This window comes from Madurella fahalii, assembly GCF_045866475.1.
Source record: "Madurella fahalii IFM 68171 DNA, scaffold_1, whole genome shotgun sequence".
Classification (NCBI taxonomy): Eukaryota; Fungi; Ascomycota; class Sordariomycetes; order Sordariales; genus Madurella; species Madurella fahalii.
The window spans coordinates 3,948,514-3,964,637 of NW_027263971.1; the positions used below are offsets into that span (position 1 = coordinate 3,948,514).

Genomic DNA, 16,124 nt, shown 5'->3' on the forward strand with positions numbered 1-16,124 from the left:
AGACGCCGAAGAAGAAAGCTAAGGCTGTTGTGTATCTTGATGTTTGTAGGCGTTATCTCGTTGGCCTACCTAGGTCCTGTACCTATCGTTGTGTTTGGAATTTTGGACCCGGACCCGACCTCCCCAGGTCCATCATTCCCCGCCCGCCGGGCCGGATCTTATCACCGACGTATGCCGGAACCGAGTAACCGACCCACTTCCGGTCATGTGCACTTTTTAATGTTCCACGCCGCAAACTCTCTTCTGGATACCTATCTTACGAAGGCATGAGTCTATACTAGGTCGCCCGCACGGAGCGGCCGTTTACAAACATACCTGTTAACTCCGACACGCCCTTGATGTCGAACCAGGATAATCAAGTTCGAGTAAGATCATCTACCATGTCCTGTCTAAGGAGCAATGGCCCAGGCGCCTTTCCTTACGGTGCAAAATAAAATGGGTCCCCAACGGGTTCCAGTCGCCGGAACGTCATCCCAGTAAGTGTCGCCCTCTGATCCTCTGAGAGGGCCTCTGGTCCCTGGGGACAAACTCTCCTAACTCACTATCGCTGTGATTCCAATACCCTAGTTGTCCCCGTTGCTTTTTCGTTTTAGCAACCTAGTTACAGCGGAAGATAAAAAAGAGTATCGAGATGATGGTCGAATACTCGCTGCTGTAGATTGAGGCACTTCTGTAGCAAGCCTAGAGTGTCGCTAAGACGGCTTTGGCTGTGAGGATCAAGGATCTAAGGGTAGTAGGACTAGAGTACCTGGGTACAAGCAGTATATAAGTGACGTAGGAATAAAGTACTTGTAGGGGTAGAATAGTAGTCTTATTAGGTAGTTGCGGAGACATCTGAAGAAGACGATTCTGAGTAGTTTCAATTGTTTTAAGCTGTTTTGGTAGAATTATTGGATAATTTTGTTGCAAAGGTGTGGTGTATTGGTATATTGGTCTGTGTGGCATATTTGTATGTGGAATAGGTTAAGATATATTAGCTAATATTAATAAATATTGCAACTAACTGGCGTCTATTACTGTTGTTTCCTATTACTTGTCGATATAGGTTTTTCACCCGGCCGTTGTGGTACGGTTTTCCTATGTACTTAGCAGTAGAGGGTCCGGCACACCCTGTCTTGGGTAAAGCGGTGTAGGAAGAAATAAATAATATTAATAAATATAACGTATAATTAGTTTCTCTTTGAGTTAGGGTTACTATAGTTTAGTTAGATTATTTCGATGGAGATTACGATAGTTATCGGGGATAAGTATGGTAACGTGATTTGTCTGCCGAAAACTAAGACTAAAATGATGCTATTTAGGTAACTGTCGAAAGCTAACGCTAGAACTTGCCGTCTTCGCTCGTCGAACTGCTCGGCTAAGCCTTTATCGGGCTGCTCCTCCTCGCTTCCCAGTGAAGTTGGTTCATTGGGTAAACAGAATGTTGATTCGAATGGCCTCTTGATCGGGCCGTAGTGTTTGGCAGTTATATTTCAACTAAATGACTTAGTTTCTGTTTTCGTTTCTGTATTTACGCCAATCTGATATAGATGCTCGTGAGAAAAAGAAGGAAATGATAGCAAGGAAAGAAACAATAAACTAGTAGGCTTCGGTTAAATTCTTTCTCGAGTCCTCTGTCGATGAAACGGCCACATTCGCCCCAAGTGCGCTTTGCCGTTATTTTCCAAGCTGGACCGGTTATGCCACGTTGTCTCTGCTTTCTTCATCCTTCCCCCGCCCCCCTGCCGACAACGGTTCCGTGTGTTCTGTGCAAATTCAATTCGAAGTGAGAAATCGAGCCAGGGGTAGGATGTAGTGTTCGAGACCGGGAGGAGAGCTGACTCAGGATGACTGGGTACGTCAACTATTGTGCGGATGGTCAAACCGAAACCAAAAATGCATTGCCACCACGAACTGCTAAGGTCCTAGAGGATAATTAAAACGACCCAGAGGAATGGACAAAAAAAAAAAAAATTAAAAAAAAAATTGGGAAGTGATTACGCATTTCTATATTGTTCTATGGGGCTGCGGTCGTGAGCATGTGCTGCAAGCGATAGGGCAGGTGGTTTCAGGACGGTGTTGACATGGTTGGAGGGGCTACCAGATCCCTGCCAACCGACGTCGGGAAGGCTTGAGAATTGTTCGGTGATTTTGGAGATGGCGGTTGTGATGGTGGCATCTCTGGGGGTACTGTCAGCCTGGAATGAAGGACCTCAGTGATGAAATCCTTCTACCCGAGACGATGGTGATAACACTGTAACACAACACCATAACAATCAAGACGAGCGGCATGCCGGACGGTACTGGCTCTCATCTTCCCGGGTTGGCACCTGATCGAGCTTACTGCCCGAGTTGGAGGCGGCAGTTGCTTGCCGGGCGAGCGGATCGTGCTTCTCGTCGGGAGTTGACGGGTTGGGGGGATTGGATAAGCCGATGTTGACATCTATCATCTTCCCCCCTGCGGCTGATACCTTGCCGTCATCGGACACGCACGCCTTGCTGGATCAAGCTTGGGCACCTCTGAATCGGGTGGTTGACTCGGCAAGCTGGCCTTGTTCACGCCGACGGCAGGTGTTTCCGTTCCGGGAATGCCCCGGGTCCCCCGTGTGATGTTTATCACTGAAGGGGAAGTAAAGAAAGTGCATAGCCCAATGGACAGATCTCCAGATCCTCAAAAGACTGGGGTCCTGACCACCATCGTTTTGCCAAGATCAGAGGATTGACGGGCTAGGCATCGTGGTAGCTGAAGGAGATAGGAGGGTTTCATGGTAAAATATCTGGTATAGAGCGACTGCGTCCCAAGACTATCAAGAGCCGCGAGTCCTAGGACGTGCTATGCCACTCCTCTGAGTCCTTGGAGCCATTGGAAGCTGCCCATGGTCCAAGCCCAGGGCATAGGTGCGCAAGGACTGCGGAAGCGCCACCGGACCTGGCATGCGGTACCTCTGTTGATGTTTTCATTATAATTCCTATAATGCGTACAATGCCTGTAGCGGCGAGGTCTTTGGCATCTTTCGGCTTAAACGGGGTTTTGTTGTTTTTAAGCTCCACCCTGCAATCTTCCCGCCCACCTGTCTTCCACCCTGGCTCAATACAATACATTGTCCTGCACTCGACCACAAGGTTAGATATCAAATAGCCTTTCTTCTGTTCGCCATCTCATAGCCATTCATACTGTCGGACTCGTAGTTATTCTTCCTTCTACCCTGGTTATCAGACTCCAAGATGCACTCACTCGTCTGAACGATCTGGTTGGTAACTCCAATCGACCGCCCCAGAATACTCCTGTCGCTGCCAGTGTCCTCATCCTTTCTGTCGTAATGCAATTTCAACTGGTTCCTAGAACCCGTTACAATCATCGTCGCGGCTCTTGTTCCTTTGATATGTGACCCGACTTTGGGCTCGTGGGTGACGGTGCATTGTTTAGCGGCGGATCTGACATAGTGCAGGAGAACGCGGAGGATGGGTATACAGGCGGCCAGTATGGTAGGGGCGATCTCAGCCACACTCCAGATTGCTACATCCGAGGCGACATCTTTGGACATGTTAATACGCTATGTACAACACGATCAAGCACAGAATCCGGGGGCGCGCTAGTGAAACTTACAGGTAAGGTCGTCTCCAGAGAGTGATGGAAGTTTGGTGCACTTGACAACGGCGGTTGCTGCAGCCTGCATACCATTAGCCGAATGCCTTAACTATGGAAGACGTCAAGGTGCTGTCAGCGGAAGGACAGCGGAGTATCTCACAAGATGCCTATTCTCATTGCAATCGCAACACCAAGTTTCTCCTGTGTCCTTATCCGCAAGCTCCAAAGAATTTTCCACGGTAAAAGAGCGAGCGCGGCGTCCATTCCCCCGGAGATACCTAGCAGAGAAATTCGTCAGCAACTTCATCATCTCTCGTTGCCGAAGGATCCGTTCAGGGCCACACACCAGCTGAAAAGATGAAAAATACCATCATGACATCTGCGTCCCAGCACGTTCCCGGTGTCGACAGATCCCAAGTCTTGCAGACCGGATTGCACTTAACCCAGGTGAGGAGAGCAGACAACCCCATAGCAATGTTCATCACGACGATGATTATCCAAACACACATCTTAGTATATCCTTCAGTAATGCGTAGGAGAGTAACAGCAAACGATGTCTTGCTCAAGACGGCCGCGAGCATGGAGAAGGTGCTAGTAACATTGCTAATCAAGCCGATCGCAACGAGATTAGTAGGACTGATATCGAAAATGTGCTTGCCGAAGCCCAAGGGGATCACGGCGCTGCTAGCACATATTGACGCGAGGAACAAAACCTTGTGTTAAGTCTGTTAACTGCTGTTTTGCTCAACAAAGCACGTTGGTTGATAAAAGAGCTCCGAAGAGTAGAGTGCATACCCATGATACGATCAGGATATGATCGTCCCACCATAGACCTCAATGTTTTAAACTTGCAGAATAGTCGCGGGGAGAGGAATACAGCCGACAGTGCAACTCGGAGTCAACAGACGATGTTGACTTTGAGTCCCAGATTCTCGGGCTCTGATCTTCCGGTTGAAGATGTCATCGTCGGCTATTAGGGCCGAAAATTCGAGCCTGGGCTATTGGGCTGTCTCGGGCCGATGAGCTACATGAGAGGTCAGGGAAAGAAATGAAAAGTCCGAGACTGGGGAAAAAAAGAAAGAAAGAAAGAAAGAAAGAAAGAAAGAAAGAAAGAAAGAAAGAAAGAAAGAAAAGAAAAGAAAAGAAAAGAGGGCCATCCTGATGAAGAATAGGATGGAAAATTCTATTCAATGGGATCGTCCTCAATTAGTGGACGGTGGGCCACTGTGGATGACTGACAGGGAATATGCTCGTTACTAGACCCTCACCTTAACAAAGATGTGGTGCTTCATTCATTGTAAAGCAGAGAACCGGATCTCAAGCATTTAGGTTTCTCGGAAAGGGAACAGGCCTCTTCCCGGCTAGCTACCCCGCGAACTACGGCAATTGCAAGTATATGTGGAAAACCTGAAGACTATCGCTAATGCACCAGGTGATGGCGGTCTAGGGCTAAGCACGGGCGATTCTGGTACTAGTAATTGGTGATGTCTCTGCTTTGTATTTTACGACCACGCAAGGTAGGGCCTTGCTTTGGACCTCGCAGTTCCCAAAAGGCGGTCTCGACCTTGTCGATCTCGACTTTCACTATATCATTACACTCTAGGTAAGAGGTCCCACAAATCGCAAAACGATATCGACGCCACTGTCGTTCTAATTAGATCGCGTCCCGCTCTGGGCACGCGGTGTTTCCCCGGGCCATGTCAGTAGCCCATCTCTTTAATTTCCGGGCCTATCGTCATGCGTGTTATCGAAAGCCACTTCGTGATGTCTAGTTTTTCTACGGGGCGTCCGCTTGGTTGGGGGCCGGTCGTGGTTGCTCGGCGCATGAAGCTTGCTGCAACCCAGCACCCTTTGTTCTCCTCGTAAAAAGGAACGCCGTGAAGGTAAAAGGGAAAATGCTCAATCAGTTGAATGAAGGGAGCCAAGACGTCTCCATAACCCGCCATGCCGTTAATCCGTCGCCTCGATCTCGCTACCTTGCCTACGGTTCACCATTAGTAACAACGGAGGATAAATCAGCGCCGAATATCAACTTGGATGCAATCCGCACAACCTTTCGATATTTGCCAAGCAAGTCGCAAAGCCGCCAACACTTACCCCTCGCGGATTTTGCAAGGATCACGAGCACCAGAATTGACTCTCCTTCGTGGAATACAGAACCAACAAGAGTAGGATAGAAGAGTTTCCCATCGTCCGAGAATTACAGGTTCCAAGGGACCAACAGGGCGGAACGCATGAGCTCACAGTTTCCGAGGATCCTTGCGCTAGGCACTCCACAGGGAACCCATTGGGCCATTCCTCGGCTGAGTTATCGGGTAGGTAAGCAAAGCCAAAGAGGAAAACATATGCGAAGAGCAAGGAGTGCGGCGCCCTGTTCGAGAGTCCTAAGACACATTGATCTTTGGGGCACCCAGATGCCTTAGCGCTAGCGGCCTGCCTTGTGATTTTCCGAAGTTCAGATCATCCCAGGCTTCTCGATGTTCGCACTGACATGTCTTGGAACCCCGCTGGGCACCCGCGAAGATTTGCGCTGTCTAATTAATGTATAATAGCAACAAACCTATATATCAGCAGCAGCGGTACCCAAATCCCTACAGTACACCGAATCGCTCGAGTGCTACATCTAGTGAGCAGCGGTATAACTATAATGTAGAACAATATCCGTATCTTGCAGGCTTGTTGAAGGCTATATCTAGGATCTTTCTCCTCGGCGGAAGTCTAAGTATTCGTGTAGGTAGTAACGTGTTTTATATGCGAGTGGCCCATATAGGCGAGTGGCCCACTTTAACAGATTTTGGTTGGGCTGCACGCAAAAGGAAGTTAAGAATTTGTTAAGACTCACTAACAATTTCTTGGTAGCTTTTTACGTACAGCCCAACCAAAATCTGTTGAAGTGGGCCACTCGCTTATATGGGCCACTCGCTTATATGGGCCACTCGCATATAAAACACGTTATGTTATATTAAAACAACCGCTTAAAGGCTTTACCGGAAACGACACATATACACAGTGATTATTGTCCCAATGATTGTCGCAATCCCAGCAACTATTCCGATTATTGCCTCGGCACGTAATCTACCACCGGTGTTCTCCCCGTTGTTCTCGTCACCGGACGGAGATGATCCTCCTAGGTCGGTATCAGCTGAATCTGGTAAGTAAACTCACGGTTAGCCCCCGTCGGTCCCCCTCTGCGCCGCTAGCAACTGAAAAAGAAAGGGGTTTGATACTTGGTTGATTGTGCACCGAAGTTGACTGTAGCGTGCTTCTAGGGGTTTCTGTCGGCAATATTGCAGTAAAGGACGTCGAGTACGTAATGCTCTGGCTCGCGACTTGCTAGAAGAGATAGAGGCGATTAGCTACAGCTTCGATCAACATGATAGTATACAGCTAAGTAGATTGTATTACCTTGAATTGGGCCTCAAATGTTCCGCATTCATTCCCAAAGAAAGCCATAATGCCATTGTACGTATCCACACTGTACATACCGTCGTAGAAGCTGTCCTGGGATATCATACACTTGTCGGTCTCGTCGGATATGAATTGCGGGTCGGCGCAGAAGCAGTCCTTGTCGCTACACCTCGACCCATAACACACGGAATATATTGAATCGATACCACAGGTCCTTTGATTCGAGTTCAGTTGCTGGTAGCCTTCTGCTGATCGGAAGATGACGCGGAGTTCTGGGCGGGCAAACGCTCCTGTTAGGAATAAGAGAAAAGCAACCGCCCCAACCGAGGCGGAAAACGCAATGGCCATGACTTTCTATGGACAAGTTATGACGGCACGGATCATGAATAGAATATCATCTGCGAAAGGTTTCGCAACCCGCGGGAATCGGGGTCTCTACTTTTCTATAGCTACACAACCGTGATTTTGAGGGTCAAGCCACAGCGACACCAACCCAGTTATGTCCCCTGGCGGGCGCAACTTTGGTTGGGGCGGTATTTCAGCTGACTGGCTGGAGAGTCAACCCCTGGAGATTAAGAGACCGCGATTGGCCGCTATTAGTTGTGCGAGACGGAAATAGTTTGCGGGAATGCAGGGCTTCCCGAGCTGAAAAGTGCCTTCAGCCAATGGATGTCGGGGAGGGAGCAACATGTTCATACTTTAGTAAGCCACACCTCGGGCATTTCACCATGCTTGTATCAACACGGAGCGTCGCGCCGCAGAAGAACTTGTTCCCTGCGGCACGTATCACTTGATTACCACATACTAACTACCCTTAACTCGGACAACCCGTCCTTTAAGGTTTACTGGCCTAAGACACTGTCGCGCAAAAGCGATGCCGCAATTGCCGTCCAGCAATTGCACCTTAAGTATGACACACCCCCCAGGGCGAGGTACCATCTATTCGTGCAAAAGCGACGCCGCAATTATAATCTAGCAATTGCACTTTAAGTATAACAGACACCATTAAGGTAGTCTTTCCTCCGCAACCTAGTAGTTAGAATCGTATCTCCAGCTCAAACGACAGATCTAGTTTCGGTCCTAGTGATATACCAACAAGTCCTTTATTATAGGCTAGAGGCATACATCATAGGTATAATATCCTTTATATTGAGAATATACTCTTAGGAACATCATAAGCGAGATGTAGTTAATAGTATAAGAAGTAGTATTTTTGTGCAAGATTAAAATTCGTTGTATATTCTAACTATCTTAGAATTAGCTGAGAAATTAGATTTATAAAGATATTATAGTATTTGAAAGCGAAAAAAAGAGAGTAATCTTATTGTAACGAGAGTCCCTAGGCAAGACCGGGAGAACCAGCCGAATGATGGCAGATGATGTCACAGTACTAGGGTAGATAAGAACCCCGTGGGAAACCCTCTCAGGCGGAGAACTTCTGATCCGTAAAGATCAGTCTCTCTGTAATTGATAGGAGGCTGTTCACCAAGGTATCACTTGCTGGTCTAGATCTTTTTAGTACTAAGACATCGTGATCCATCTCCCTCAACGTGTTCTTAGAACAACCTCTTTACAGCGCTTTAACCCTTATCTAACCTTATACAGTTCAAACAGTATTTGTTGCGAAGCAAAAGATGAGGAAAAAGGTCTAATTCTGCTTGTCCCTCAAAGTAAGTGAGGGTCGAAGAACTACACTATTTATATGACAATGTTGGCCCATGACAGGCCGAGGTCACGTGATGAGTACACCAATGGGCCGAGGTTCAAACCTTTCAACTCGTAACACTGCCTGTATCGCTGTATAGGCTAGTACAAATGGTGTTACTGCTTTTGGTAGAAGATCCTTACTCGCTCTACATTGTAAATATAGAGTACCCTTGAAAAGTCTGTCTGTTCGATCTGGCTGTTGGTGTCAGATCGAAAGTGGGATTGCCGTGAGAAAGGAGAGTGAAAGGATAATTCGCATTGTAGGAGCAATGTCTACGCAGCTATCGCTTCTAAGGAGGTGGTGGATGACAGTATTGAACTCTGAACCTTCCAAAACTTCCGGCGAAGCTGGCAATTTATAGGCCTTACGGCACTCCCAAACCCAATACCTGTAGCTGTATGTCATAGGTGCGTGATATAAGCAAGTGGTGCGCAGCGTTCAATCACAGAGTGATTGAACTGGCGGATCTTTTGGTTCATTGGCAGAGTGGTTTACTGCGCGCCCTCTTACACTGTAACTCTGACCCTGGCAGTACCACTAAATATATGTCAGGTGCAGGAGGAGAATTGCCAGGGTCAGGGATACGGCTACCGGCGTCGGGTGTAGGGGAGCCGCAAAGGCCTATAAATTGCCGGCTTCGCCAGAAGTTTTGGAAGGTTCAGAGTTCAATACTGTCATCTACCACCTCCTTAGAAGCGATAGCTACGCAGACACTACTCCTACAATGCGAATCATCCTTTCACTCTCCTTTTCTTACCCACAATCCCTCTTTTGATTTGACAATATAGGAAAATATTACAAATGACATGAAAAAACCTGTAAGGAGTTGTTCACAGGTACGTTGAGGGAGTTGGGACACGATATCCCAGTACCGATAAGTTAACGATTATGGGTAGAAGTCTTCACGAACAGCCTCCTTCTATCGACAGAGACTGATCCTTCTGGATCAGAAGTTCCCCGCGTGTGCAGCTGCCACGCGGAGTTCTTATCTACCAGGTAACGTGACATTATTGCGGGGCATTCGCCCAGTCGTCCTAATTCCGTCAAGAGGCTCTCGTTATAAAACCCCATATCGGGACCTACCTTAAGGGAACTAGGCCGGGCCAGGTTTAGAGCGAATAAGGAAAAGCTTTGTTATGCTCCATAAGAGCTATAGAGAGCTTCGGAGCAGACTAATCAGGAAGAGTCTTGTATAGCTATTACAAGTCAGACGTACTTAGCATGGTAGCACGTGAGTTAACTACCTGTTACACAGAATAACCACTTCGCAGTCATTCTACACTTAGTTAGAAAATAGATAGACTTAACTACACTTTTAATACTCATACTAGAGTTTATAAAGTATCCGCCACAGGGTAGTTCAGTGTGAGGACCGGCTGAGCGGGGCCAGCGTGAGGCGCGGTCCGGAAGCCTCGGAGCCGCAGCGTAAGCGAGCCTCAGAAGCAACAACGGCACTAAGCTGGAATGGCATAATTAGCGCGTCAGATGAGCGTCGAAGGAGCGCACCAGCAAGGAGGACGACAAAGCAGCAGAGCGGGGAAGTAAGCCCTAGCGATACTGTCACGGGCATAAGAAGGAAGGCGGGAGACAGAGCTTAGGAGAGAGGCAGAGTTCAATGAGACCACCACTCGACCCCTAACGAGCACTCTGCTCCTACGTTGCGCGTGCACTGCTTGTACCCAGACACTCTGGTCTTCTACCCTTGGATCCTTGATCCTCACATTCAGCCTAACCTCGCTATAGTCTCCGCAGCGAGTAGCGAATACTCGTAGCAAGTAGTACCAACTGTCAGGTGCAGGAGGAGTACTGCTAGGGTCAGGGTTACAGCTACAGACATTGGGTTTGGAGGTGCCGCAAGGCCTATAAATTGCCGGCTTCGCCGGAAGTTTTGAAAGGTTCAGAGTTCAATACTGTTGTTACATGGCGGAGGCCAGTACTGCTCAGCAGTGTCTGGGCCCACATCTCGTCAGGGATGACAGCCCAGGGGTCATCGCTTACGTCTATAAAGACCCCTCAGATTTGTTCCCAGAAGATCTTCACTCAATCAACTATCATCATATCTTACTTTGTCATAGATCATGCCAGTGTTCATGAAGTGCCTACCTCAGCGTCAAGGCTGACGCCCTTGAGGTCACCAGTTACGGGACCACGACGGAAGCCCCATGGCAACTGTCATCTACCACCTCCTTAGAAGCGATAGCTGCGTAGACGTTGCTCCTACAATGCGAATCATCCTTCCACTCTCCTTTCTCACCGCAATCCCACTTTCGATCTGACAAGTACAAAGTCTGGTATACCCTATCTTGGGTAAAGCGGTATAGGAAGAATAATAATATAACGTATATTATAAGCGAACGGTCCATATAAGCGAACGGTCCACTTTCTACAACCCTACAAATACTATCTGCAATTGCAACACAACAACACTAGGAACCAACGATAATTACATTAGAAACAGCTGAATCCGAGGATTCTGCAGCCTCCCGGCAAGTACGCGCTTTATTGACAGGCTTGCCACACACACCACAACACCGAACCTTCGTACGACCCCCCCCTGTACTACTACCTTCTGGCTGTGTATCTCCCACTACCTCCCTACCTACGGCCTTCTGGGCCAGTAGATCCTGTGCATCTTGTACAGTAAGTGACCCCCCAAGCTGTATACGTGTTCTTTTAGCTCTCCGGCGCTTGCTTAGTGCCTCGTTGGCTTTGCGGAGCGAAGAGACCTCTAACTGTAGAAGAGCAACTTGGTGCATTACAGCCATTATACCCTTGGTAAGTTGATCTACAGCAGCTAACATCGAAGTCGGAGAGCTGTTTTGATGGTTGGTAATGCGAGTCTTGATAAGTATTGACTGCGATTCGGCTTCTCGGGGATTGTGTGGCGTCTGGAAGACCCAAGGTTGTACGGTATTCGACTGTGAGGCTGGGGGTGTTGGTGTACGAAGCTGTATATCCAGGGTAGAAAGTACCCTCTCTGGATTGTACGGTACAAGGCCAGCCCTGCAAAGCCACCTTGTATATTGCTCTCTGTCATAGAAGCAAAGAAGGCCTCGCGGAAGGCACAGAGGAACTCGAGCTTGCTGACGTGGTTGATATACATACGCATTAAGTCCTCGATTTGGCGACCGTATGCCTGCTTCAGTGGCCTAAAGCAGCCAACATCAAGTGGCTGGCACTTGTGGGAAGAGTGCGGAGGCATACAGAGCGTAATGATATTGTTCTGCTTGCAGTAGAGCTCGAACTCGGTCGAGTGGTGGCTTTCGTGGCCGTCGAGGATCAACAACCGGTATATGCCCTTTTTCCGGGATTTTGAGTGGTAGTCGAAGTACTTGATCCAATCTAGGCCTACTACATTGGTAGTCCAGCCATTGTCGGTAGTCGCAATACGCCAGTTGGCTGGAAGGTTGCACTCTCGGTACCAGTTGGCAAGGTAGTAATGCCCGGCCAAGATAATGAAGGGAGGGATAACCCAGCCAAGGGCATTGATACCCTGGATCACTGTTACCCACTCGCGGTTGCCAGGCTGGGCTAGCTTTGCCTTACCATAGCCGTCGGAGGTTGTAACGACCATACCCACAGAGATAATCCCCATTATAAACCCAGTCTCATCGAAGTTGTAGATATCGTCATCCACAATACCGTACTTGGCCTTAGTGTTCTGTACGAGTGCAAACCACTCGCCAATAACCTTTGGATCCTCGTACTTGGCCCTCTGGTAGTCGTACCGACGTGTCCAACGTGTCCGGAGCTCTGGCTGGCGTTTGACGAAGTTGTGGGCCCAGAGCTTGCCGACAGGGGGCGCGTCGCGTACACGTAGTAGTTGGTTGGCCATATCTTCCACACCACTCAGTCTAGGTGGGAATGCACGCTCAGATAGTTCAACTATATACTGAACTATCGTCAGCTCTTCGAGATCCGTAAGCTTCCGCGAGTTGGCTGGAATATCGTGTCGCGTAGGCCGGCCCTTACGACGGTTACGAAGAGTAGTATAGCTGACGTTGTAGACCTTTGCTGCACCTCGTAGGCTTAGGTTTTTGTCATTTTGAAGAGCGTCAAGGGCCAGGATTAGCCTGGCTTCCTTTGAAGTAAGAGGCATGTTGGGTTGTTGAGAAAATCTGTGTTGAGTGCAAGGGTGGCGCGTCGCGTTGGAAAGTGGACCGTTCGCTTATGTGGACCGTTCGCTTATAATATACGTTATCAAAGAGCTAGAGATTTACTATCTATATAATCTAGTTAATAAGATCTTCGAATACAATACAATTTTATATAAACTTTATATCTTCTAATAAAGTTATTGAGCTTCTATGTATAGAACTTCTCGATTTTATAGTGTATAAGTGTATCAGAGATAACGTAGAGATTTTACTCTATTCTTTTTAGAGATTATCTTTTACTCAATATCTAGGAAGTATATTACTAAAATTGTAGTTCTCGAAGGAGTTTCCCAGATAACAATAAGATAGAGGACTTAAGAGGTTCATTAGAATTCTCTTAGATGTCAGTAAAGTTTACGTCAACTAGTTACTAGATATAAAGATATTAGGCAGCCTGTTTAAAGAGTATATATGTGAGGATCAAGGATCTAAGGGTAGTAGGACCAAAGTGACTGGGTACGAGCAGTGCACGCACAACGTAGAAGCAGAGTGCCCGTTAGGGGTAGGATGGTGGTCTCATTGAACTCTGTCTCTCTCCCAAACCCTGCTTTCCACCCTCCTCTTTATGCCCTGTGATGACAGCGTCTGGGCTCACTTACCCCGCTCGCTGCTCCATATTCGTCCTTGCTTGTGCGCTCCTTCGACGCTCCTCTGACGCGATATCTACGCTCTTCTGGCTTAGCGTTGTTGTTGCTTTGGGGAACCCCGCTGGCGCTGTGGCTTCAGGGCTTCCGTTCTGCGCCAACACCGACCCCACTCAGTCTGTTCTCACAATATACTAGAGTGCCTAGCTGTCTCCAAGGTACAGTTTGATATATACTAGTACAGTAATCATTAAGGTCTTTATAAAGGGGTTGTTCTGAGAACACATTGAGTGAAATAGATCACGATATCCCAGTATCAAAAAGATCTTGACCAGCGGGCGATATCGTCACGAATAGCCTCCTACTATTACAGAGAGACTGATCCTTACAGATCAGAAGTCCCTAGCATGAGAGAGTTTTCTACAGGGTTCTTATCTACCCAGTATTGTGACATTATCCAACATCATTCGGCTGGTCTTCCCAGTCTTTGTTTGGAGACTCCCATTACAATCTTCGAGTCTATAGTAGACTTTTATAAGCTTAGAAGCTTAGGAAAGGTAATACTGTTATTACGAAAATAAAAAAGAGAAGAATTGATCTCTTTGACTTACATAAGCGTCCTATAACGCAATTTCTAACTGCATACAAAGTGGCTTAGAATACCAGGCTTATAACTATTATACGTATAGGAGCGTAGCAGAGATTGTAGGAAGTATATAGAATAGTTGAAGTCTCTAAGGATCTATCTACTGTAGTAGGAGACTGAAGAACTGGCTTAAATACAAAGGAAGTAGTCTGGACGAGCTCACGTAATGAGCTGCTGAGCTCGGCGGTCAGCCGAAGAGCTCCACAAGTGCGTTTACCAGCACGATACATCAGTAATAACATAGGAAGAAAGAAAATAAACAAAGGTAAAGAGAGCAAAGTGTCGCCAACCGAATCTAAATGTGTTATGGCCTCGCTCAGCAGGAGCCGGTTTCCGTCTTGAGCGGTTCGTCGCCTGGCGAATGTCAAGCATGATATCCCAGCATTACCATCCACCTAGACGATGGGGTTGTAGAAACGGAAGCGGTACGTTGGATCGTACCTGGCCTTCAACTCGCGGAGCCTCTGCAAGCGCCAGGGCTCCTGGCCGTACATCTGCTCGACGGGCTCGAAGCCGTTGGCGTAGTTGACGTACGTGTTGACCGGCCGTCCTGGCTGCCCGTTGTTCCATTGATCTCGGACCTCCCGGGCCCACTCCCAGGCGGTCCTTTCCAGTCTCTGGTTGCCCGGAGGGACGATCGCGTTGAAAAGCATCAGGTGGTGGTCGTCGCGGAAGGGATACGCCGAGTCGGCCGGGTTCTGCTCGAGCACGGCCTTGGTGGAGTAACCCTCGTGGAGAATGCCGCACCCTGCGGCAAGCTCCGGGTACCGCGCCACGCGTCGCTTGAATCCCTCGAAGATCTGCCGCTCGGCTGTCAGGTTGTACACTTGCAAGCCTGCCGTCGCCGTGACGCGTGCATTCCCCTCCTGGCAGATGAAATCATCCACGCTGTTTTGTTGGGCCTTGGAGATCAAGGTGTAGGGGACATCGTCGCTCTCTTCGTAGACGGATTCGATGGCGCTGAACGGAGCGAGGTACCGGTTGGCTTCTCTGGCCGGTCCGCGGTAGGCAAAGGTCCACCAGAGGATCGGCTCCTCTTCCGTGATCGTGGTGTTCATGAAGAAGAACCCAAAGTTGATGGCCATGTTGGGCGGAGTAGTGCCATTGTTGTGCAGGGCGTTGAGAGCGCTGAAGACGGCCTCAAGCTTGTCGCCACGCCACACGTAATTGTGATAGTGCCAAGTGTCCGGACCGCGGGGGAAGATGTTCATTTCAAAGCTCGTGACGATGCCAAAGTTGTGACCGGCACCCTTCATTGCCCAGAGGAGATCACTGTGGCTGGTGGCGTTCACGCGAATGCTACTGCCGTTGGCCAGGACGACATTGAGCTGGCGGAAGTTGTCGCTGACCATGCCATAGAGACCTTCATGGCGTCCATGGCCACCCCCGAGACCGGCGCCCAGTAGGCCGACGCAATCGCAAGAGCCCGTAGTGGTGACATAACCCCGGTCCCAAAGGTACTTTGTTACTTGCCCGCCCTTCGTGCCCCCTCCGAACCAAGCAGATTTGCCGCCGGGCTGGATATTTATGCTGTTTAGTCTCGCCATGTTGATCTGGACACCGTTGAATTCCCCGAGAGTTCTCGAATTGCCATGGCCTCCGTTAATGGCCAAGAATTCGATGCTGTTTTCGTTGCAGTATTTGACCTTGGATCACTGTCAGCTACCTGGAGCTTGCAAACCGACATTTGGTGATGCTTACAATACTCTCAACATCGGATTCCTGGCCGGGCTCAATGACAACTTGTATCTTGGGTGGAGCAAAGTTATTCCATCTCGCCGTGGCCGCAGCGAAACGACTATCCCTCGGTCCATAAATGACAGTGGTATTGGAGACGAGGGCACCGAGCTCCCGCTGCACCCGCGGACCGTCCAATTGGCGTCGGGTTATGGGAGATGCGTCAAAGTATCGAGGGATACTAGCGCCGGCCACAAAGGCCTGTAGAGTTGCGAGGCTGTATGCGAGTGTAACTAAGGCCTTCATTTTTGATTTTTTTGGCCGTATGGCTGAGTAGCAAGGAGGGAAACTAGTTGGATACTCGAAGCTTTGATTT

At 48.6% G+C, this 16,124-nt stretch overlaps 2 protein-coding genes across 2 annotated transcripts; both read right to left on the reverse strand.

Moving 5' to 3' along the window:
• Window positions 1–3,110: 3,110 nt before the first annotated feature.
• On the reverse strand, window positions 3,111–4,532 carry MFIFM68171_01233 (Rhodopsin domain-containing protein; the record flags this gene model as incomplete). The annotated part of the gene is made up of 6 exons (XM_071056655.1): window positions 3,111–3,514; window positions 3,587–3,672; window positions 3,729–3,846; window positions 3,915–4,281; window positions 4,364–4,401; window positions 4,472–4,532. 6 exons carry the CDS (start codon window positions 4,530–4,532, stop codon window positions 3,111–3,113), a joined length of 1,074 nt encoding a protein of 357 aa, XP_070912756.1.
• Window positions 4,533–14,466: 9,934 nt separating this feature from the next.
• Window positions 14,467–16,054, reverse strand: MFIFM68171_01234 (FAD-linked oxidoreductase OXR2; the record flags this gene model as incomplete). The annotated part of the gene is made up of 2 exons (XM_071056656.1): window positions 14,467–15,717; window positions 15,773–16,054. 2 exons carry the CDS (start codon window positions 16,052–16,054, stop codon window positions 14,467–14,469), a joined length of 1,533 nt encoding a protein of 510 aa, XP_070912757.1.
• Window positions 16,055–16,124: the final 70 nt, after the last annotated feature.